The following is a 23167-nucleotide window of genomic DNA, read 5'->3' on the forward strand; positions in this document are numbered from 1 at the left end:
TCACCTTCTCTCGATTGTTCTTTCGCGCCCTTTTCCCTACTCTGCCTCAATCTCCCCCGACTTTAGGACTTCCAACACCTGCAAGATACCTGCACGCACAGCCGAMTCCTCCCGACCATGACCACCGAAGAGCTTGAAGCTACATCAGTCGAACCTGAGATTGCTGAGCCGACTCCTGCTATTCCAGACTATCTCACATCTCCAAATGCTGTCTTCAACGATGAAGGAGTTCAGTGGCGTTACGGTCGACCTCCGGACTACTCAAAGACTCGCAAAGTCTGGGCCGAGGGTGAGCAACAATTTTTCAATTCTTCAGAGCCCGTTCGATCCATTCTGTGCCATCCTTACAGCCGACCGTGACACTACCTTCACGGTACTACGAATCACYATGCTCGATTTGCACGTCGCACTAAATGGAGCTGAGACCGCAACGAAGCATTTTCTTCCTGATAGATCAAACGTTGCGACTACCTGCTCTGCATGCCGATCCAGAAATATTCAGAGTCATGTTCCTCTACTTTGAATGATGCCTGGCTTGACTACTCAGTCCAGCTAACAGTGGCGTGCAGGCAAGACGATGAACCACACTGCGGGCAGCTTACCACAATTGGTCGAGAACCTTGTGAAGAACTGGGAAGTGGAAGCCTCTTTCAAACCCAGACTATCAGATTGGCGGACTATCGACCATGCAAACTACTCCTTCGCAATGGGAGGAGGCCCGGCTCAGTGCGTATCGCTCCCCATTCATCTGAAGCATCGCTAGCTTACACATCTCCAGAACTGCCGAGCACATGATCAAAGTCGGTGTTTCATCGAGTATATCCTCTACATCGGGACATACTGACTGAGTTTCACGACAGGTGGGCACCTATAACGGAATCATCGCGCCGAACGAGTACTACAGCCCAGAGAACTCAGACTTCAACTCCAGCCATAAGACGTTTAAGCGGATGATGCCTACCTTTGCGTGGGAGGTTTTGGAAGTCTACAGCGGTCCACCTCGAGTCTCTTTCCGCTGGCGCCACTGGGGTGTCATGAAGAACGATTACATTGGCTTCAATAAGTAGGTGGCACCCGCGCCCATCGCAACGTCGTACAGCATCGTCGATCGATGTGCTGACGTTCTACAGCAAGGGAGAAAAGGTCACGGCCAAGGCTCATGGCGGCCTGATTGACATTCAAGGCGTCACAGTCGCGGATGTCGACGAGAAGATTCGGCTGCAAGCTCTCCAGACATGGATGGATCCGCTAGAGATGTTCCGCCAAATTGCACCGCAAGGAGTTGTCAGAAAAGATGCTATAAATCGCAAGGTGGATCTGGAAGCCGCGCTCGACGACAACGATGAGCAAGTGGCGCCTGAACACAACAATGAGGCCGAAGYGCCAGGGGAAGTACCGGCACAGATGCCCGCTTCCACCGAGTCACGCACAGAGCCGCTCTCCTGTCCCATATTCGACCGTAGTACAACCGTATCGGTGATCGATTCCAGTTCGTCTAAGACGGAGGGTGTTGACACTGTTCCTGCCACGCCTGGCAGTGCTGCGACATCCGGCCACTCGGGACATCCAGACCAAACCTCGCAGTCGGAAGCCTGCGCCATCGTGGAAGTGGCCACAACCTACACAGCGGAGGTCCAGATCCAAGAGCCCAAGTCGAATGCGCCAGAAGTGATACAGCCAGTTGCTGCTGCTCCTGTCCCAGCCAGCATGTCTGATCACATCCTCTTTGAACAGACAGGACAGTCAATCGCCGATGCGCAACGATCTAATCTCTCATCACCGGTCATCGGAAATGTCGAGGAGGTCTCACTTTCAGCTGGGCGAGGCGAAGTCAACGATGCGTCAAAGGCGAGTGGCGTGTACGATGTTGTCGATGAGCACCTTGATAAGCCTGCTGAAGTGATTCATTCTGCTAGACATGAGGTTCTGCCTGTTGATCATGCTTTAGCGTCTGGTCCTCACAGTGAAGAGACGAGGCTTGCGCATGAGGAGATGAGCAATATGTCAGCGTTTGAGTGCCCGTTTCTGCAGAACCGCGAGTAGTCCGGCGTCATGGACGTTGGAACTGCTCCCTTTCGCCCTGTTTATTGTCTGGCTAATAAGACGGGACGCTTGCAACTTCTGGCTGCTTCGCATTGCATATACCTAGCTTTTCTTGTGAGCGATCATGTTATTTATTGCGCCCCTGTCTTGGTCGCGAAAATCGACATTCACTTTAATACGATAGATGCTCTCTTCTTACATACAAGAATTAAGACGATTTTCACGACACGTCCAGCGCAGCTGTGACGCTGACAAGGTCACGTTTCGCTCGTCACTCCTAGGAGGGTTTGACGTCGCTCAAGCGCCGGGTTCCTGCTAGAGGCGAATGGTAATGCTGGGCAGTCGGCTGACATTCGTGGGTTGTGCAAGGCAAATGCACAACTGGCGGTCGAGAAAATTTCAGCGTCAACACCTGACCTTGTCTCATACAAGGCTACACAGCTCCTTCAAGCTCCGGCGTAGCACTTCCTCTTTTGGATTGTCTCGCCATGGGTGATGGGAGTCATTTTGACGGTCTGCAAAATTGCCGTCATGAGAAAACTTCGTGTTCTCGAGGGAGAGCTAACGGAGGGAAAAGTGTCATCAAGGCCGACAACGCTGATTCTTGCCACTCCGCGTGTGCACTCCGCTCGTGCAGACACTGCAGAGCGGTCGGACTTGGCAATGGGCTCTGTTTTTCCGATACGTACCTTACCGCCTTTGAGGCGATGCGGAAACATCTCCAGCTGCGTGCAAGTTTGCATGGCGATTGTGCGGGGCCAAATGCACCTCCCAGGGTGGCTGCATRCGTTGTTTCTCGAAGTCAAGGTAGGTAAGTGAGTTCTAACAAGCAAGGTAAGGTAGGTAAGCGGGCTCTCAAGCTTGCAGGGAACAACAACACCTCCGTCCGCAGCCTTTATTTATCTCAGCATGGCGCGGCAGAGGCTGGGGCTTCAAGGAAGTCAAAAAGATTCTGCGTCGCAAGATGACCTGGACGTCGCGTAACACGTCGCAGCAATGAAATGAACAACTCATCTACTTCTGGTCAAAGAACGTAGCAGAAATCGCAAAGTGTGGCAAATCGTGGCTCGCTCTCTATTACTGTCCGCATGCGGCCGATTGCAGTCGAAAGGACGTGGTAGTGTATATGCAGGCAACGTGCGGCACATTCAACATCAGAAGCCGCCATACAACGCGCAGCACACAAGGTGGCTCTAGTCCTTGGCCAGAGCAAAGCATGAAAAATGACGACAGAACAAGTGTCGAATGCAGAACTAGGAGGTAGGGTAACGCCTGAGAACGCATCTGCCTGGCGCAGTTCACAAAGAGGCGAATCGGATTCGTGAAATTGTGGCGATGTTTCTCACAAGGCGAAGGCGCCCGGCTGTAACCGCTACGATACCGCTTCGAGCTTCGAGGGTTGAGTCATGCCGGCCACCTGCGCTGTGAGCGAGCGTGGAAGGTCCCCCTCCTCTCACATTATAATTATTCCTTCCAGGCAGTATGCAACCCACCATCATCATGTCCCCTATTGTTCGCGAGGCAGCGACGATGTCGAAGGAGTAACTGCCTTGTCTTGTTACCTCATTATCATCTGCAACCAGCAACGGCAAGCGCGAGTGAACGAGCGCGGCATTTCCTTCGCCTCCYGAGCAACACCCCAGACGGCAGCCTGCTTTGTGCTGGACACCCAGTCATAGCCTGACTCTAGTCGTTCGCCTCTCGCCATCTCGCCASTCAATAACCACTCATCCTTCCTTATGACACTTACCTTTTAATCTCACATTGCACACCCACGGTCTACACTGGCCCAAACACTTCCTCTCGACTACTGGGCGAGGACGGATACGCCACCGCCTGCCCAAAGCATCGGACAATCCTGAGCCACATCTCGACTCATATCCCACCTTGACACTTCTTCATCTWCTTCTACTTCCCTGCTCCTTGCTATCGTTCGACTCACTTTACCTCCACGGACCTCCAGCTCCGAACGACGCAACGACGAGAGCACAACAAAGCAACCAGCGACCGCTTCACTACCCATTTCACGTTCCCAAAAGTCACCATGAGCCCTTCCATCCCCAAGAACGAGCTTCCAGTCAGCAGTCCAGCCACCACCAAGTCTACCGAAACCGTCGTCGAGGTCTCCCAGTGGTGAATACCGCTGTACGAACAACGACAACTAGCCTTTCGAGCTTCGCGATTACCCGAAACGAAAGCAACACCGGGACACAAGCACGGAAGAGACGTCAAGCACAATTTGAAGTAGCCTGTGATCAGCGTTGACTGGATCGTTGACTAGGAAGGAGTCAGAACAACAACACACCATCATACCAACATACCTCTTCTTCCATCGACACATGTCTTTGTGAAGTCTTTAATTACTCACGTCTTTCAACACCGAAAGGCGTACTGGATACCAACAACTCAAACGGCTTTAATCTACTGGATACATCTATCACATCTTGAGACCCATGATGACCTTCAACCCGGTCGAGCACCTAGACGGATATGGCCTCTCCCTGGGGATATGTGGGCCATATGAACCATCTATTGCGTCTTCCGCGTCGTCATCCCAAGTCTCCGTCTTCTCAGACACTCTCTCGGCGCAGAGCTCCATCGCAAGTTCGATTTCAGACGACTTCCGATGTGCGCGGACGGAAGATGCCAGAGAACGCGACACACTTTGTGCGCAGGCGCAGCTGCAATACCAAACCCAGATTGCAGGCGTACAAGGCGAAAAACGTTCGGTGCTTGACAACATACTAAAGCCCAACGTCCCATGTCCGACCTACGCAGCTGTCACTTCGGTTCCAGCACCGCAGCGTCAGCATCCTCGAAGATGCTCAAACTCAAAGGCTCAAAAACCTCCACCACTTGTACGGCAGCGTGATCGCAAGATCAACTTTGTCGACAACCTTGTCGGTAAGCACATGCGACTGATGTTTTCTGGTGTTGAATGATTGCTAAGGTTGAATTTGGTAAAGACTCTGCGACCCAAATGGTAGAGGTCATCTGGCCCTTGTCGAGCATCTTCTGCCAGAGCGAAGGTGGTGAACGCGGAGTTCTTCCGATGCGCAAGTACATCGAGGAGACTCTGAAAAGATCCAGGACAAGTTACTCGACGCTCCAAGTCGCGCTCTACTACTTGATCCTGATCAGGCCACATGTGCCCAGAACTGACTTCACGATGGAGCAGAGCATCGACTGCCCTGCTGCTCGTGTTCTCATGTGTGGACGCCGCATGTTTCTTGCAGCTCTCATCTTGGCGTCGAAGTATTTGCAGGACCGCAACTACTCTGCCAAGGCATGGAGCAAGATGTCAGGTCTTAGCGTCTGCGAAATCAACCAAAACGAACGGAGCTTCCTCGCCAAGATCGACTGGAATCTGCATCTTCCTAAACCTCTCTTCGAGAAATGGCAAGACATTGTGCTTCGGTACACCCCTAACCCTCCGACCGTTTTCTGTGCGGGCGTTGAGTCGGGAAGCTCCACCTGGAAGCGCATCGTTCCGTTGTTAACACCACAGCTCGACAATATGCCGACCATCGAAAACAAGATCAACTCCGCGATCAAGCTTTCGCCCTGCAGTGGCTTCGCGTCTCTAATGCCAGCCATGCCGGCAACACCAGCACCACATAGCAGCATGTTCAGTCTTGCACCAATGGAATCGACGTCAAATGAGAACACACCCACACCGTCGACCATCTTGCCCCGATTTCTGGAACCTACTCCAGAATTGGGACCTCCTACACCAGCATTGGTGAGGATGGGTCCGCTTCCGACGCCAAACATGACTCCGTCTTCGATCGCATCAAACACTCCTGCAGTGAGCGTTTTGGGTGGTCGAATGCCGGCCATGTCCTCGGCGATGGTATACGCGGATCAGATGAACTCCAGCAGGTGCAGCATGGACTTCCAGCCGATGCACCCTGCTATTGACTCTCGCTACCCGCTGAGCAGAAGACCGTCGATGATGAGTGTTACCTCATATGGCTCGAGCCCCGAGTCAATGGTTTCTGACAGGTCATCCCGATCATCAAGCATCTCGTCGGTGTCAACAACTTCGTCAATGGCGCCCCAGCGAGCCTGTTTGGCTCGCCAGGCGACGTGTCGCAATGCAAGACTACCACCCCTCAAGCTTTTGAGAGAGGAGATGAATGTTGGAACTTCTCTCAAGCCAATTATCGTTGACGACGATATGGATCTGGTTGAAAGCCCGGAGATCAACGACTTCTCCATCAGTGATAAGGTGCTTCACACACCTCATCGTCATAGCAGATCCGCCAAACATGCCCCCGCCGCCACTTCTGTTCCTCATCACCATACCGAGAAGAGCAGTAAGAAGCGCGGACGACCCATCTCCCATGGTCACAGACGCTCAGAACTTCAAGAAGAAGTTCGATATCTGTTGGAAGAGTCGCTTGATGACGAGAGCATGGATCTTGATGAGGTGAACGTCTCGCCATCTTATGCAGCAGAGTATGCATCTGATCTGCTTGTCCGCAGCAGGAACACGCGGCAGGCGCGAGATGCGAGAGTCGCATTYGAGAAGAATGAAGGCAAAAAGCGGACATGCTGTTCCGCCGAGGCCATGTCCGTCTCACCTGTATCAATGTATGGCGAGATTGTATAGGACAGATGAATTATTACTACCACCAATAAGCTCATCATGAGGAAAGTGGTGGGCTTTTATGGTCATGACAGGACATATGGAATTTGAATGGGAGAGTCTACTTGTATTTGTATGTAGTGCACTGCAATCAAGACGATTGTGTTTGAATGCTCTGTGTGCTTTGTGATTCTATCGAATTTGCCTGTAAAGTGGTCCGATCAGGGTTAGGGTTGGGGTAGTCTTTCACTACGAGGAATGAGACGACACGAGATGACGGTACATCCTACCAGTGTGGTATTATATCACACTCATGATGCGCTTCGTCATGACTGTTCTGGGGTAGTAAGGTTCCCTGCTCCCGACTTTCAAGGATCGCTGGTATGTAAAAGCTTAGGAGAGCGAGCTAGATACAGCACAACCCTTTTGTTGTAGTGTACCCATGACCACATTGTAAGGGGGTGGGATAGTTTGCTCTATGTAGACTTCTTCAGATGCCATTCACTTCGCTCACTACTCATCCCTACCCCAATCGGAACCACGATACTCCAGGCAAAGCGTCGTTGAACCATGCACGCATCGACAAAAGCTGCTCCCAGCGTACCATGCCGTGGCCACTCCACGGGAGTACTCAACGCACAAAGCATCATTCTTCGATGAATATATATAGCCATGATCTTCATGCCCAGACGTCTGAACTCAAGACGCCGATATACGATCCAAGTAGAAAACTCACCCCATACAAACGCGCCATCTCTCCCACAACGCAAAGACAATGTCGATACCCCAATGGGCAAGAGAAATGAACAATCTCCAAACGCGCCAACATCATCGTGCAGGATCAAACTCACCAACAGCGAATTCGCAAAAGACATGTCTCTGCTTTCCTCTTCATTTACCGCCGACCAGTGTCCAAATCCCAAGGCTTGGACTGGGCAAACAAGACAGTGGAAATTCTGCGAATCCGCTCCTGTACCATGCTTCTTCTTTCGCGAGACTTCGGGCCAGTTGTCTTGCGGAAAGCCAGCTTGATGATATGGATCCAATAAATCCTTCCATGGCTGTCGAGACTTATTTGCAAGCCACGCCACGGCTCACGGGCCGTATTGTAAAGACGTGGGAGACATCTAATGGCGAAGGCAGTGGGATTGTATGTTATGGGCGAACTGTGGATGCTGGTGATTGCGATTCTAGGCATCAGAGCTGTGATTGAAGGAGATAGATGGAAAGAAGCCACGGCTCCGCTGCTGGCACTCCTGCTAATAGCAGTGGTGGCCATAGAACCGTGGAGATTAATGAGGGGACGCAGAGATTGGAAGTGGAAGAGGGTGAAGAGAAATGGCGCTAAGTCGGTGACTCGCAAGTCTGTTGAAACTCGTTATTCAGTTATCGGTATCCATTTGATCGCCGTCATTGCTTGCGAGAAGTTGCGCTTTCAAACCCCGGTTGGAGACTGCCATGGCTTTCTGCAACTCGCGCTCCTCTCCTTGCAACTCTCTTCTAGCTCTGGCTTCGTCCTTCTCTGCGCGACGCCGTTCTTCGTCAACCTGACGTTGACGATCCGCTAAAGCCTTTTCACGGCGACTTCTTTCCTCGCGTCGTCTTTCATCTTTAATTCGCTGTTCATCGGTCATATCGCCGTCTTCAGGTGCAGCCTGTAAGTTCTTGATATGAGAGTTGACGWTCGCATCTCGCGTCGTCTCCGGCAAACTAATGTAGTGAAGATGGGAGAGAAGCTGCTGCGGTAGAAGCTCCATCCTAGTGTCGCGGTTGAGAGCCTTGAGAGGGACACTCTTCAGCAAATTCTGGAGATCCGCCTTGCGCGTACTTTCTGGAAGCTTCAATCTGTTGATGTGGTCACGGTACAGCTTCTCTCGATCCTTGTCGCTGAGCTTGCGATCGTTCATCTCCGCCTCGCGCTTGAACTTGCGCTTGAACTCGGGCCAGTATAGCTTGGGCGTCGCTTTATCATGCAGGAAGGCGAGATATGGGATCCTGGGGTCTTGCTTCTCCATCGCCGCTCGTTCCTGCTTCAGCTGTGCGGCTTTGTCTTTTGCCCACGCATCAAATACCTCCTTTCGAGCCCGCATGTTAGGTAGCACAGTATATCGATCATCGTTGAGAATGCTCGCCTCAGTATCATCGGCGATAACCTTATCCCAAGGCGTGAAGGGGGTAATGCGATAGTCATCGAGGAGATCGCGGAACAAGTTTGCGGCATCCTCATCGGTGAAAGGTAGACCTTCAGCACCTTCATCCCATTCTCCATCGGCACCCTCGCCATATTCACCGGGATCTAGGCCATAATCTTCTCCCATCGCTTCCAGTTGCCAGGCAATGTCGTCCTCGCCGAATTCCACAGGTGCTTCATCCCCTCCCTCCTGGACATCCATTTGCCCAGCTTCGGCATGCTGCCCCCGATCTCCACTACTTGAGGCTTTATTGGGATCGTCTTCTTCGCCCTCGGAATCTGTCACCTCAACCTCTTCGTACGAGCTGTCACTATTATAGCCAGCTTCGGTATGCTGCACAGCCTGCACAGCCTGTTTAATGTCATGCTCCTCTCCATGCTCGGCCTGAGCAGCTAATTCTGCCAGCATGGCCGCCTCATCTTCCCGCTGCAAACTCTCACTTCGCCGCCGTCGACTTCTTCCCTCTGCGTCTGCCGCCTTGTTGATTTCGACGGCCTTGCTCTGCTCACGCATTTCCTTGAGCTGCTCCTCTGCCCATTTCGCATTCGCAGCCTTTTCCTTCTGCTCCACCTCCCACCTGTCGAAATCAATGACGCCGGGCATGACATCCTTGGGAATGAACCAGAAGCTTTCCTTCGTCTCGGTGTTGTGCACGAAGCGTCGTCGCAGTTTCGTCTTGACCAGAATCCATGGCTCGTAGCCCGGCAGTAGATGCTTTGATTTGGGCCGATCTTCCACATGACGAGGTCCATGTCCACCTCGTGCATGACCGTGGTGGCCTTGGTAGAATCCGCGCGGTTCTCGTGGTGCCTGAAAGGATTGATTTGAAGCTTCTCCATAGCCATATGCTGCTTCTTTGTTGTCCTGTGCGGCTAAAGGAACGAAGTCGTTCTGCGCATCCAATGCCGGCGAAGCTGTCTTGTGTCTCTTGTTGGGTGACTCCATCATCGCGAGGTTGATCTTCTGCTCATGTCGCGGATGAGATGATGGTTAATGTAGTGAAGATCCAAAAAATCTCCAGAATCCACCGAGAGCTTGCTTGCCGCGTCGGCGCGCCGTTGCCTGAGAGCTCTCTACCTTCGACTTCAACTTCACAATCCATCACCGAAACACCTTTGATCATACAAACCATCTTCCACCCCGGCCACCCACCAGATCCCGAATAGCTTCTAATACCCTCATCCGTGCAATTGATCCAAACTCACACACCCAAACGCCGACATGTCGAGACGCTACGATAGGCACGCCTCCCCAGCATCGACGTCAGGAAGGACGTGCTAACATACTCCGCAGTCGCACGACCATCTTCTCACCCGAAGGCCGCCTCTACCAGGTCGAGTACGCGCTAGAGGCCATTTCACACGCTGGAACCGCCCTGGGAATCCTCGCAAACGATGGCATCGTTCTCGCAGCCGAGCGGAAAGTGACGAGCAAGCTGTTGGAGCAGGACACAAGCGCTGAGAAGCTGTACATCTTGAACGAGTGCGTATTGTGGCATTGGGCTTGTATGAACGACGAAACGCTGACCATCGCCGTTCAGCAACATGATTTGCGCTGTTGCAGGTATGACCGCTGACGCCAACATCCTCATCAACTACGCCCGCCAGGCCGCCCAACGCTACCTCCTCACATACAACGCCGATATCCCCTGCGAGCAGCTTGTGCGGCGACTATGCGATCTGAAGCAAGGATACACTCAGCATGGTGGTCTGCGGCCGTTCGGTGTCTCCTTCATCTACGCTGGTTGGGACAACCAGCGCCAGTTTCAGCTCTACCAGTCGAACCCAAGCGGCAACTACACTGGCTGGAAGGCAACGAGTGTGGGCGCAAACAATGCGAGCGCGCAGTCTCTGCTCAAGCAGGACTACAACGAGGACTGCAATCTGAAGCAGGCATGCGAGTTGGCTGTCAAGGTGTTGTCGAAGACGATGGACAGCACCAAACTGTCAAGCGAGAAGATTGAGTTTGCTACGGTGGGCAGGACAGAGAAGGGTACCATCTACCACCACTTGTGGGCCGCCGATGAGATCGACACCCTGCTCAAGGAGCACGGTTTGGCGAAGGCGCCCGAGGAGCCAGATGCGTAGACGTGGACGATAGAGCAATGAACTGTACAATATGCATGACAGCATGACAGCAAGGCGCAGGATTGGGAGTTGCACGACAAGCTCGTGCATAGGAGTGATTCTGAGGAAAGAACGTGAGTTAGAATGAACAGGAACGAGAAGGTGCGTGCGCATGGGCCTTCTCATTTCACTTGACTGAAGAATCGAGATAGCTTCGCAACGCCGTCATGCGAAGTTCTGATCTCACAAACCTCCCTCTTTAAAGTGAATGAATGCGCGACCAACGGCAAGTAATCTCAAGCTTCATCTTATTTCTCGCATCATCACCATCACCACCATCTCCATCTGCTACACAGGCTTAGCAGTCGACCATGGCGAAACAACCGCAACCCGCAGCAAAGCCGAGTCCATCACCGTGCTCCGCAAAAGGCGTGGATCTCAATTCACTTCGAGCGACCGCCTTGCCATCCATCGTTTTCAAGCCGGCGAGGAAGCACGATTTCCCAGTGGTAGTGCTGACCGCACGCAACCCAGTGGCCATATGCATAGTGAGCCTATCGGACCCGCGCACCAAGTTTAAGCTAACGTTGACTCGTAGATGATCAAACAATGGCTCCTTGACCAGCTGAATCCCTTCCTGGAAAAGGACGATCACCTCCTCCGCATCGAGCCTCTTGAGGTGTTCCAGCTCGAACCTCGCAGGACAGGGTCCCTTATTCTTCTCGAAGATGCCGCGCATATCGAGGATGCCGAGCACAAAGGAAGATCGGATGGCATCCCAATCGCAATTTTCGCGCTCCTCATGCCCAAAGATCCACGCGTCCGCTTCTTCTACATTCAAGGTCCCATCACTCCATTGCTAAATCGCCTAGCTTCCGAGTTGTGCATCAGTGAGACGGCACGCGTCATCAAACCAACACCACACCTTCATGACAACGTAGACGCAACGCCAGACCATCACTGTCGCATCTACACATGGCTGCAGGAAGCGTTCCTCTCGGCCATTGCCATCCCTGATCATAAGGATTACGCAAACGCCGTGTCGATGACCGATTACGCGCCCTTCATCAAAGAGGGGGAGGATGATCTTGCGATGGCGAAACTACAGTCCTGTGATGTTCTCTACGCGACCAAAGACGAGCCCACAGATTTGAGCGACGATCGGTATGTGTTCGCTCTACACAAAGCGGAGCGAGTTCTTGCTGCAGCGTTGGGGCTTCGATGTGGGGAGTATTTGCTCATCAAGCGGCACTTCTGTGAGTAAGCCTATGCACGAGGATGGAAAAGGTATGTTGCTGACAATGTGTAACAGTCCGCGCGTTCAAGGATGATGTGTTGTACAATGAGAAGAAGTTGCTGAAGAATGCGAAGGTCCGGACGGAGTACGCGCACGCGCAGTGGCTGGAGAAATTCTATGAGTGGAAGCTGACCAGGGCCAAACGCCTTGTCGCTGGGTGGAGGGAGGTGGGGTTCCTTGAAGAGGATCGCATTCGAGCGTGGATTCGAAGTGGTGGACAGTTCGAGCTCGGTGAACACTATGACGAGGAATGAGGGCAAGGGAGTCGGGCGGACATTAGGTTTGCTTGGTTTTAGGGGGTACCTTACATCAGGTTGTTTGCTATCACGAGCTTTCTCTTTTAACTTGCGCCTTCTCTTCTCTGATAAATTCGATCTATCGAAGCCGGATAGGGGCATCTGCTCCTTGTTGGGTGCGATATTTCTGAACGAGTAGCAACAAGGCAGAGACTCCAGCTTCTCAGAGTGCATCTGATCAGAGTCTATTATTACCCCTCCCCTGTTGAAACCATTCAACCGCCGTGCTCATATGAGCCACGTTCATGTACAACAGACAGTTGAAAGAAAGAGAGAGTTGTCTGTGCTTCAGTAGTAGATGCGATAAAGATACGATTAGTCCAGGACTTTGTTCCTGATTGCGAATCCGACCTGGACAAGGTGAATGCATGAGATACTTTACCTAACTAGTTATCGTGCACTATCTGCAACACCCCGGCATCGGCATCGGCCATCGGCCATCCCGCGTGACTTCATCATGCTACCATCAAGCTGTCGATGGTCACCCTTCTAGCAAACACTTCCGACTTTCACTTGCGACACACTCTCCCCGATCAAGACTCTGGTTACCGATACGAATCTGACTTGAACATCCACCTAGCCATCCTCCCGACGCCATTGAACGAACCACGCATTCGAGCGTCAAAGCACTTCGAAACCCGGCGGCAGAGACCGAACAAAGCGACGACCTACCTGCCTGAACCGCCGAGAGCTCTTGCAATTCGACTTTACGAGAATAYCTACCCTTTGTCTTGACACCTCAGCTTTCTTGACATTTCGATCAACCTTTAGCGACACAAAATCAACAGTCGTCCCCAGAGAAACGATTGGAAGGGGCTGAACGACACACCGAAGCAAGCCAAGACTTGGAGGCAAGATGAGCAGTCCAAAACGGAGAATCGAGACGGATGTAAGTCAAGGCAGACAGGGAATTCATAGCATGGCCTTCAAGACTTGAGCTAACCGCCTATGCAGGTCATGAAGATGTGAGCCGAAACAAAGCTTCGTGTTACCAGAGCGGCATCTAATCTTTCACACAGGCTGATGAGCGACTACGAGGTGACCCTGGTCAATGATAATAGTACGAAAACCCTCTGTGCTTGCAATCTCCCCCCTCCGCTTGCTGCGCTCACGTTGCATGCTGACTAACCTGTCTCGACAGTGTTAGCCACAGCCATGCCATGATCCTCGCGCAAAGATCACGTACTAAATGTCCATACAGGCAAGAGTTCTACGTGAGGTTTAAGGGGCCTACTGAGAGTGAGTCTGCATATCAAGAGCTTTGCGGCRCATGTGTGGCTGACGTCTGAGCAGCACCTTTTGAGGGAGGTCTCTGGAAAATCCACGTTGAGCTACCCGACCAGTACCCGTATAAGAGCCCGAGTATTGGGTTTGTCAACCGTATATTCCACCCGAATATCGATGAGCTGTACTGCACTCCCTTTCATCAACGGCTGGTCTGTTTGATAACTGACGTTTTCACAGATCTGGAAGCGTCTGTCTCGATGTCATCAACCAAACTTGGTCGCCGATGTACGACATGGTCAACATCTTCGAGGTGTTCCTTCCGCAATTATTACGTTATCCCAATCCCACCGATCCGCTTAATGGAGAAGCAGCGGCATTGATGATGAGAGAGCCCAAGGGCTATGAATCAAAAGTCAAAGGTTCGCCATGGTCGCTCCCGTCTGTGCCGATGATGAAGGCTGACCTTTGCGCAGAGTACGTCACGAAGTACGCATCCAAGGAGAATGCAGACGATGCTGGCGGCGACTCAAACGATAGCGACGAGATGAGCAGCGTGGGCAGCTACGATGACGACGAAGAAGACGAGGAGCCTGCAGGGACCATGGAAGAGGTTTGAGTGCTGTCATGCACTTCATAAAGTCTCTATCAATCGATCAAGACGGCGTCTGTGGTCGGTATGCGGAGTTAGGGCGTGGCTCGTCGGAGTTCAAGGCTAAGGATGTTGTTTTCGGTGAGCTGGCGCACGAATTGCGGTCTGGGATGAGCTTTGGATTGAGTGCGGGCGAAAGGCGGTGCTTTATTCATTCTCGAAGTCCGAAACATCCATGGATGTACATATGTTCTGCAATATACATGCAATGCCGAGCCCTCTTGTTTGGGGCTAGTGCACATCAGCAGACTCCTCGAGCATATGATTTCGATTCACGCAAACATTGCAATTGCCATTGTATACTCATCTGCATTGGGAAGGTGGTTGAATACGCGAGATGACTTCTTTCTCGTCACTGTCGGCCGTCTCGGCGTTTCCCATCAATACCAAATTGCAGATTCCGTGCACGTCGTGTAACTGAGACAAACGTCAGACATGGTGCATGGCTGTGCGACTGCAGGAATCCCGTACCCACTCCTCAAAGCCCGTCAAACTGGTGCACCCACTAATTATCGGATGGCATGACTGCAAGCAGAGAGTGCTTATTATGATCTTTACTCACCAAATTAGATGCAGTTAGTCAGAGCTGAAAATTGGGTTCTGTCGAAGCCTTCTGGAATCCCGACCAAGGCGATTTTCGGAATGGCGTCGCCATACGTGCTCGCTCATTCGTCTGGACTGTCTCGCGGCGTCCCGGCCCACGTGGTTGAAGGATCAGCCATCATGTTTGTGTCTTGCTTCGTGGAACGAAGTGTCCAGGGCGAAGGCCAAGGTGTGTTACACCTGAGCTTGAGGGGACGCCGCCGTTGGAGCGGTTAGTCTCTCTGCACAAAGATGGTGAGTGCAAGTAGGTAGTTAGGGTTCGCGAGGTGATGTTCGCGTGCCGCAGTAAAGTCCGGAAAGGCTACCTAGGTAGCATCTCCCTTTCGACGAGCGCGCAAAGTGGAACAGCATTCCCGGCCGCATCTCATTACACCGCGCGTTGGTCGTAGCGTACCTTAGTAACTCTGACACTGGCGAGTCACCGTGGCGTCCTGCAAGTTTGTGTTTCTTGTTCCAGTGGGATTTCTCAGGAGATGTAAATCCTAGCATACACCGCTGCTCCTCAGTCCTCATTCCGCCCACTAACTTAGGACCAGCCAGCCTATGAGCTCTTCATCTTCATCCCCGCCCTGCCTCTGACCAAACACACAGCCCTACCTGCTGCCCCTCATCTGCAACACGAACGTCGAGACTCCAAACACCGACGCCGCACGTGGAAGTCGCACGCTGTTCCGAACACCGGGTCCTCGCGCCCTCCACCTGCACGATTGCGGCCAGCCGCCGCGCTGTGAAACGGTAGCCTCGTGCGTGGCGGACCAGGATCTTTCTTCTTTGACTTCCGCGAATTAAACCGCTACGATACAACAGAGTGTGCAGTACGCAACCCGCCCGCGGCTGCCGCACTCGCAGTTGTAGTCCATTGCACGGCCTTATCCCCACCCACGATGCAGAGATAGCACCGCGCGCGTACTGCCTCTCGAAGTCCCATCCAATCCCATCCAACAGCTGCCGGCTACTCATTGGCCATGGGAAACTCCAACTCCAACATCGTCTTGACGGATGAGGTCAATCTCAACCACTTCCGCCTGCTACGGGTCGTGGGCAAGGGTGCATTTGGCAAGGTTCGGATTGTGGAACGCAAGGACACCGGCTTGACGTTTGCACTCAAATACATCAGGAAGGATGAGGTGGTACGGTCGGAAAGCGTGCGCAACATCATACGGGAGCGGAGGATGCTCGAGCATCTGAATCACCCGTTCTTGTGCAATCTGCGTTACAGCTTCCAGGACATGGAATACCTGTAAGTACATGCGATCTTGGTGCAGTCAGCTCTCACTGACAGCTCCATGCAGCTACATTGTGGTTGATTTGATGAACGGCGGTGACTTGCGCTTTCACATATCGCGCAAGACTTTCACCGAGGAAGCCGTTCGATTCTGGATTGCACAGCTTGGTTGTGCTCTACGATATATCCACAAGCAGGGAATCGTGCATCGTGATGTCAAACCAGACAACGTGCTGCTGGACTCCGAAGGCCACGTGCATTTGGCTGATTTTAATGTGGCCTCTGATCTCACGCCTGGGAAGCCGCTGACCAGCAAGTCTGGCACCCTCGCCTATCTTGCTCCCGAAGTTTATACCGGCCGAGGATACTACTCAGAACCGGACTGGTGGTCATTGGGCGTGCTGTTCTATGAGTGCATCTACAACAAGCGGCCTTTCGAAGCGAATCATCATGATGCACTGGCGCAATCCATCGTGAAGGCAGATCCGCCATTCCCCGTGACTTCCCCGCCTGTTTCAATGCCGTGTCTGCACGCCATCAGTTCGCTGCTGGAAAAGAACAAGAATCTACGCATAGGTGCAGCAGGGTGGGAGACTTTTACTGATAACCCCTTCTTCAGGGAGATCGACTTTGAAGCTCTGGAAGCCAAGGAGATTGAGCCGGTGTTCTGTCCATCAAGTGAGAAAACTAATTTTGATGCCACCTACGATCTTGAGGAGCTTCTCCTGGAAGAAGCTCCTCTAGAGGCTCGAGCGCGGAAACAAAAGCCACGAGCTGAGCTGAGGGACGATGCGACGCAGCAGGAAATCCGAGCAGACGAGCTGCACCGCATGATTGAGACGATGTTCGAGCCCTTCAATTACACGATTGCGCCCAACGATCGGAGCCCTGTACCGACTGCAGTCGCATCTGGGGCCTCGAAATCTCGCACAACGAAAAGCGAGAGAAGTTCGCCAGTAGCTCCAAACTACTCCCGGCCGCATACGGCCCATGCACGTTCCATACCAAATTCTCGCTCACAGACCCCGGGCAGCGCAAACACTTCCGGGCACTCCGCCCGCGGCTCTCCACCACTTCCGACACTTGACTTTCAGACAGGCCCGACTTCGTCGCCGCATCAAGATCCGGCTCAAGGATCAAGAAACCAACCGAGGACACAAGCTGTGCGCAACGATCAGATGCCGAACGTGCCGACTCACAAAGCCCCCAACGCCACAAGGTCACAACATCCTCGGGGATCGACTCGGAGCACCTCCATGGGCGGAGGTGTTCAAGTCGTGCTCAACGAGGAAGGCAGCTGGAGTGATATGGCGAATCAGAGTCAAGGCATGGTCGCACCGAGTGATGAGCAGCGCCGTTCGGAGCGACCTTCAGGCATGCTGGGTTTCCTGAGTCGGAAGAAGGGTCGAGATAGAAGTCCCAAGGGGAAGGAGAAAGAACGAGGTGTAATCGGCAAGGAGGGCGCACGAGTAATAATAAGTCATGGCTGAAGAACGCCTACGACGGATCTGGAAAACACGATGACACGACAACCCAAGTCCAGCAGTGGGCAATCCGTACGGTCGACCCGACCCTTCAGGGCACACACACGATGAATGAAGTCCGGACTCACACAATTCCACCCAGAATCCATCCCGAGCCTCAGGACCACTCTCAAGCTTGCGGTGCCAAAGCTCAGTAGCTGATGCGAGTCATAATCAACGAGAGACGGGAAAGTAGTGAGGGCGCATTTGGGCGCACTGGGTGGCAGCAATGAGAGCGGCATTTTGTTCATTTGCATGATCACATGTAAGGTCTGGTGCAATGTGTTATAGGTACATAGTCTGTTAATTTGATCTCAATATTTAATCGTTTGCATCAATAGCAATATGTAATTACTCTTTTCTGCCTTTGTAAATGTTCCCGGGATGAAGTGTAGTTTCCAGGGCATACCTAAGTACCGATGTCGGCACAAGCAAGACCGAGGAAAAGGCATGTCCTCCATGCCTCATCTGATGAGAGTTACGCTGTAGAATTGTGTWTACCGAGATTCCACGTCTCTGGCCATCCGCTGTTTTGTGATAAACCATGGCTCAGCATCGCATATCTTCATTTTGTTTGCTGCAAGAATCACTACACTCCACCTCTCAACGCCGAAGCCTGATCAGAGCCCCAGACCGACGACCTTCAACATGTCGCGTGCCTTGACGAGAAGATGTCCAGCTTCCATTCCACAGATCTCGACCTTGTCATCAACTTGTTTCGTAGGCTCTGCTAGGGCAGTAAGAGCGGTTCGTTATGGAAACAATCCAGACTCTGCTCCGAGAGTGAGGCATWCGTCACATTCACCCATTGGAGCTGCTACGACCCGCAAGAAGACAACTCTCCAGACTGTACGAGAATTATACAATCGCCGGGAACCAATCACGATGATCACCGCCCACGACTTTCCCAGCGCGCATGTTGCCGAGCATGCAGGCATGGATGTGATATTAGTTGGAGATAGCTTGGCTATGGTGGCCATGGGGCTGGATGACACGAGCAGCATCGTAATGGAAGAGATGATACTACACTGTCGAAGCGTTGCAAGAGGAGCTGCTGCTTCATTCATTGTAGGGGATCTACCCATGGGAAGCTATGAAGTGTGCCCGGAACAAGCTCTACAGTCCGYGATTCGTATGGTCAAGGAGGGGCATGTGCATGCGATCAAGCTCGAGGGAGGAAGTGAAATGGCTCCGACTATTGCCAAGATCACCACGGCGGGTATCCCAGTTCTTGCTCACATTGGTTTGACGCCTCAGAGACAAAATGCTCTTGGTGGGTTTCGCGTTCAGGGAAAGTCTGCAGGTGGTGCGTTGAAGGTTTTGCAGGACGCCAAAGCAGTGCAGGGAGCGGGAGCTTTCGCGACGGTGGTGGAAGCCGTGCCAGAGAGGGTAGCCACGCTCATCACTGAAAGGCTTCGCATTCCGACAATTGGGATTGGTGCTGGAAGTGGCTGCTCGGGTCAGGTGCTGGTGCAGGTTGACATGTTAGGCAACTTTCCCCCGGGCAGGAAAGTTCCCAAGTTCGTGAAGAAGTTTGGCGATGTCTGGGGCGAGGCGAGTCGTGCGATTGAAGCATACAGGGATGAGGTGAAGAACAGGACTTATCCCGCGCTGGAGCATACTTATGCCATGAAGGAGGAGGAGCTCGCCGAGTTCGAGAGGCTTGTTGGCAACGTTGGAGGGGACAGTCCAGGTAGAAGGTAGTCACCCCAGAGCGCGACGCCCTCTCAACCAAATGCTTGAGTGACGCTGTACGACACCACCAACTCTTCTCCCGTCTTGAAGCACTGTTTACGTGTTAGCCACTCAATCATCGTGAAGCAGATATGACTGAGGTGCATACTCTCCACAGATTCCCAACTCCTTCATCAAGACCCGGCGCAAAGACAGAATTCACGTAGCAGAACACAGACTCGTGGTCTTTGAGACCCAGCTTCCGCCGCAGAAACCGAACAATGTACTCGAAACGCTGATTGCTCGAACATTTGAACCGCGGTTGTTTTAACTGTGGTGTATTGGGCAACGGCGAGAGCCTGATGGTGACTGCAAAGAAGTAAGTCTAAGGTAGTGATCAACAGTCCATGATTTAGAGTGAAGCATACCTTTGGCTTRCTCGAGCTCTCCTGCTGTCTCCAGGGCTTCATGGGCATCTTTTGGTAGATGTTCGAGGACGACTGAGGCGGCCATCGTTAATGGTAGATCGGCGCCCCCATCATCTTCCTCTACATCTGGCGACGCGGAAGTCGGCGACGTAGACATTTGAGCTTGCTAGGTGCGATTAATCTGATTCGTTGACAGGGCAGGCTGTTGTTGTTGGTACAGAAAGTGTAAAGAATATAAAAGGCAGCTTAAGGTAGGATCGCTTCGATGCATGTGCAAATCCGCTTCACACCTCAGCCCAAAGTAAGGTAAAAGTCAAGGTCACGAACAGCGACCCTTTCATGAGCCAAAAGTTTGAATTTTGAAATGCATTCATGAATGCATACATCGCGCATTAGACGGTCAGGCCGTCGATTTCATGCTCGATACAGATATAGTCTTGAACAACCTTCGTAAAGCCCAAAGCCTGTCGTCGCGCATTTACGCGTCTTCCCCATCCGAGCGCCTCGCTATGCATGCTGTCCAGACACGATGCAAAATCATGCCAAACAGTAGGTCAAACAAAAGTGCGCAATGCTACGCTTCCACCAAGAAAGATATGCCAATGAAGATGCAGCTGCCTTCGCCAATCAAGATGAATGCTATCGCAACGGAWATAATCAATCAATGCTTCTTGTGTGGACGCTTGAGCAGCCCCAACAGAGCGTCGAGGTCCCTCCAGTTGTCGTTCGTCATTGCAAACTTGCGATGCTTGCGCGTGGCGATGTGCTGTGATGGATGTCAGTTCTGGCTGTTTCGTGGCGGAGAGAAGAGAAACTTACATCGTCAAAGTCGTCGAACTTGTCACGACAGTTCTCACAATATCCAGGCTTGGCTTCCTTCTCAACGACCTTCTTTCGTTTCGGGGCAGCTGCCTTGGATCTGGACAGGTGATCTCCAGCTTCATCGCCTTCAATAACAACGCCAAGAGTCTCTTGTGCCTTGCGCTTTGCAGCTCGCGGGGGTGGACCGCTGTCATCGTTGTTGATAGCACCGCGCACATCGTTCGCGTATGACGTAGGCATAGGGGTGCCTTTCGATGCGAAAACTTTGCGCTTCAATGAAAGCATCTCTTTTGTATCTCCTGCTCGCATTCCAATGCCTGGAGCTGTGGATGAGATTGCTGCGGATGAGATGGCTTGAGATCGGATGGCAGATGTCACATTAGAGTGCTGTATGCCTGATGCAACGGGTTCTCCGCCTACCATACGCGGCGGACCACGTAGAATCGCCTGCGCGCTGCCGTAGAGCGGCGGCATGAGATCGGTAGACGAGTGTCGCATCGATGGCAGTGCTCTGGGAGGATCGAGCGGCTTTGCGGACTCATGCTTGGGCTGGGCAAGCTTTCGAGGCGATCGACGAAGGTTTGAATCGCGCTCACCTAAAAGTTGAGAAGGTGCAGCCAGAGAGGTACCACCTGCTCTTGTCTTGCGCTGTGCTGACTCCGTGAATGCCTGCGTAGACGCTCTGCCCTGCTGTTGGAGCCTCTTGGTATGGGCAGGATCTTCAACAAAGGGGCAGCGGCCAGCAGCGGAGAGTCGGAACTGCGGCCATTTACCATCTTCCTTAGAGGCGGTCTTGGGGTAGTCACGGACCATCACTGGCTTTGATTTCTCGTCCATGTCGTGGATGTAGATGTAATAACCACGGAGAGTCGTCATGTCTTGAGTCGCAACAGTCATATCACGGTCGGTTGGGCCATTGACCTTCTCATGGCGAAGGAGTTGCTCCAGATCGGCGTCATGTGTGTTTCTAGAGGTTGCCCGCGTGCCAGTGGCAGCAGGACGACTCTCAATGACATTGTCACCCGCATCGGCATCGAGAATGGTATCGAGGACCCGGTGCAGCTTTTCGAGCGCCCAGATCTTGATTCCCAAAGCGCGTGCCTTTGTCAAGATATCGGCTGAGTGTGGTGCTGGGCGACGACTCTCGACACTTGGTTGGACCGAAGCCACGGTGTTCTGAGAACGACGCTGCAGATGGGCGTCCAAGAGGTTTGTCGTCCGCCGCTGGTCTTGGGTGGAAGTGGACGTCGGCTGCACAGACTTGGTTGGGGCGGCCTCGTACTTCGTCTCGTCTGGGCTGGTGCTTGTACGCTCCGGAGGGATAGATCGCGTGGTGACGACGTGGGTCACGGCTTTGGAGAAGAACTTCTCTTCTCGCGCTCCAAGATGCGCAATCGAGCGCATCGATTTGGCGCGTACATCGTCCGCTACGCTCTCGAAGTAAAAGACGAATTGCGGAAATTGGCGTCTATAATGCCTCTGCCATTGGCGGATGGACTCCAGATTGCTTCCATCCTGTTTCTGCGGACGTTCGACACGCTGCTGAGAGGTTGCTGGCTTCTTTTCCCTAACAGACGCGAGCTTCTTCTCAAAGGCAGTGGGCTGTGTGGACTGACTTCGCTTTGCGAAGGGCTCTTCGAATTTGTCGCATGTTGTTGCAGGCACACCACTCCTTCTACGTGGGTCTGTGTTCTCATCTTCTTCGCCCTGGATCTCAACAATATGCTTCTTGCTCGGCGGTTGACCATGCACGACCTCTCTTTGATCGCCAGCTTGGGTTCGTGTTCGCTTTCCGCCAGCGGCTGGGGCGGTGCGGAAGGGTGAATTAACGGCATYGGGCACATCGGCCAGTGGGGCTCGTCTGCTCGCCATGTTGCCGTTTGGCGTGCTAGTAGAGGTGTCGGGATCGTAGTCTGCGCGCAGAGATGTCGACGGTTGGCGGGGAAGCGACGCGCTTTCTCAAGACGCGTACATGTTGCAGGTTTGTACTGGACAGGAGTATTGCAGAGTCAGAACAATCAGCAGCGGTCAGCACACAGAGAGTGAGCGTGCTGCTGAATGCTCGTATTGTGTAGCCGGGAGCGAGAGGGTGGTCGAGTTTGTGGTTGTTGATGTGTATCGATTTGTTGGCTGGGAAGATCCCTAGCGCGCTTCGCAATTCGAGCCATAACAATGGAAACTCCTTCTTTCCTCCACAACAACATTGCCGTTGTGAATAGAGGCCGACGGAATTCTCGCGGATGGCTGTAACATTGCTTTGCCAGTATCACTGACGCATTCATCTCGCTGTTCTGAGCAAGTTGACAGCGCAATAGCTTCCACGTTCACCTTCAATTGTTGCGACCTTGAAGCTCCACTGACTTCATGCTGCATAGTGGCTGGACAAGTACTATTCTCATCACATCGTCGTGCATTAGTCCCTCACTCTTCCTTATGCTCAATTCACCTTCTGCAAGAGACCAGCCACTCCTAAAAGTGAGAGGACCAAGGGAAGGCATTAATTAACCAGCTTGAGAATGGAGCATCATGCC

The 23167-nt window shown here is 52.7% G+C and overlaps 10 protein-coding genes; 7 read left to right on the forward strand and 3 right to left on the reverse strand.

Moving 5' to 3' along the window:
- Positions 1 to 117: 117 nt before the first annotated feature.
- RCC_01427 (uncharacterized protein) lies at positions 118 to 2043 on the forward strand (the record flags this gene model as incomplete). XM_023766704.1 has 5 exons in its annotated part: positions 118 to 289; positions 570 to 726; positions 779 to 800; positions 861 to 1063; positions 1131 to 2043. The coding sequence occupies 5 exons, from the start codon at positions 118 to 120 to the stop codon at positions 2041 to 2043; spliced, it is 1467 nt and encodes a 488-aa protein (XP_023622472.1).
- A 2456-nt stretch (positions 2044 to 4499) lies between these two features.
- RCC_12059 (uncharacterized protein) lies at positions 4500 to 6658 on the forward strand (the record flags this gene model as incomplete). XM_023766705.1 has 2 exons in its annotated part: positions 4500 to 4947; positions 5010 to 6658. The coding sequence occupies 2 exons, from the start codon at positions 4500 to 4502 to the stop codon at positions 6656 to 6658; spliced, it is 2097 nt and encodes a 698-aa protein (XP_023622473.1).
- A 1358-nt stretch (positions 6659 to 8016) lies between these two features.
- RCC_01429 (related to FF domain protein) lies at positions 8017 to 9774 on the reverse strand (the record flags this gene model as incomplete). Its single annotated transcript, XM_023766706.1, has 1 exon — positions 8017 to 9774. The coding sequence occupies one exon, from the start codon at positions 9772 to 9774 to the stop codon at positions 8017 to 8019; it is 1758 nt and encodes a 585-aa protein (XP_023622474.1).
- A 273-nt stretch (positions 9775 to 10047) lies between these two features.
- Positions 10048 to 10913, forward strand: RCC_01430 (probable PRE9-20S proteasome subunit Y13 (alpha3); the record flags this gene model as incomplete). XM_023766707.1 has 3 exons in its annotated part: positions 10048 to 10067; positions 10120 to 10308; positions 10367 to 10913. 3 exons carry the CDS (start codon positions 10048 to 10050, stop codon positions 10911 to 10913), a joined length of 756 nt encoding a protein of 251 aa, XP_023622475.1.
- Positions 10914 to 11263: 350 nt separating this feature from the next.
- On the forward strand, positions 11264 to 12443 carry RCC_01431 (uncharacterized protein; the record flags this gene model as incomplete). XM_023766708.1 has 3 exons in its annotated part: positions 11264 to 11440; positions 11491 to 12148; positions 12205 to 12443. The coding sequence occupies 3 exons, from the start codon at positions 11264 to 11266 to the stop codon at positions 12441 to 12443; spliced, it is 1074 nt and encodes a 357-aa protein (XP_023622476.1).
- An 898-nt stretch (positions 12444 to 13341) lies between these two features.
- Positions 13342 to 14328, forward strand: RCC_01432 (probable UBC8-E2 ubiquitin-conjugating enzyme; the record flags this gene model as incomplete). XM_023766709.1 has 7 exons in its annotated part: positions 13342 to 13374; positions 13440 to 13450; positions 13505 to 13545; positions 13692 to 13724; positions 13779 to 13893; positions 13950 to 14131; positions 14186 to 14328. 7 exons carry the CDS (start codon positions 13342 to 13344, stop codon positions 14326 to 14328), a joined length of 558 nt encoding a protein of 185 aa, XP_023622477.1.
- Positions 14329 to 15929: 1601 nt separating this feature from the next.
- Positions 15930 to 17679, forward strand: RCC_01433 (probable ribosomal protein S6 kinase 2 beta; the record flags this gene model as incomplete). XM_023766710.1 has 2 exons in its annotated part: positions 15930 to 16204; positions 16257 to 17679. 2 exons carry the CDS (start codon positions 15930 to 15932, stop codon positions 17677 to 17679), a joined length of 1698 nt encoding a protein of 565 aa, XP_023622478.1.
- Positions 17680 to 18597: 918 nt separating this feature from the next.
- RCC_01434 (probable 3-methyl-2-oxobutanoate hydroxymethyltransferase) lies at positions 18598 to 19416 on the forward strand (the record flags this gene model as incomplete). The annotated part of the gene is made up of 1 exon (XM_023766711.1): positions 18598 to 19416. The coding sequence occupies one exon, from the start codon at positions 18598 to 18600 to the stop codon at positions 19414 to 19416; it is 819 nt and encodes a 272-aa protein (XP_023622479.1).
- A 23-nt stretch (positions 19417 to 19439) lies between these two features.
- RCC_01435 (probable Ubiquitin-like protein ATG12) lies at positions 19440 to 19899 on the reverse strand (the record flags this gene model as incomplete). XM_023766712.1 has 3 exons in its annotated part: positions 19440 to 19499; positions 19556 to 19755; positions 19815 to 19899. The coding sequence occupies 3 exons, from the start codon at positions 19897 to 19899 to the stop codon at positions 19440 to 19442; spliced, it is 345 nt and encodes a 114-aa protein (XP_023622480.1).
- Positions 19900 to 20475: 576 nt separating this feature from the next.
- Positions 20476 to 22508, reverse strand: RCC_01436 (related to DBF4-regulatory subunit for Cdc7p protein kinase; the record flags this gene model as incomplete). XM_023766713.1 has 2 exons in its annotated part: positions 20476 to 20580; positions 20634 to 22508. 2 exons carry the CDS (start codon positions 22506 to 22508, stop codon positions 20476 to 20478), a joined length of 1980 nt encoding a protein of 659 aa, XP_023622481.1.
- Positions 22509 to 23167: the final 659 nt, after the last annotated feature.

Source organism: Ramularia collo-cygni, assembly GCF_900074925.1.
Source record: "Ramularia collo-cygni strain URUG2 genome assembly, contig: RCC_scaffold01, whole genome shotgun sequence".
Taxonomy (NCBI): Eukaryota; Fungi; Ascomycota; class Dothideomycetes; order Mycosphaerellales; family Mycosphaerellaceae; genus Ramularia; species Ramularia collo-cygni.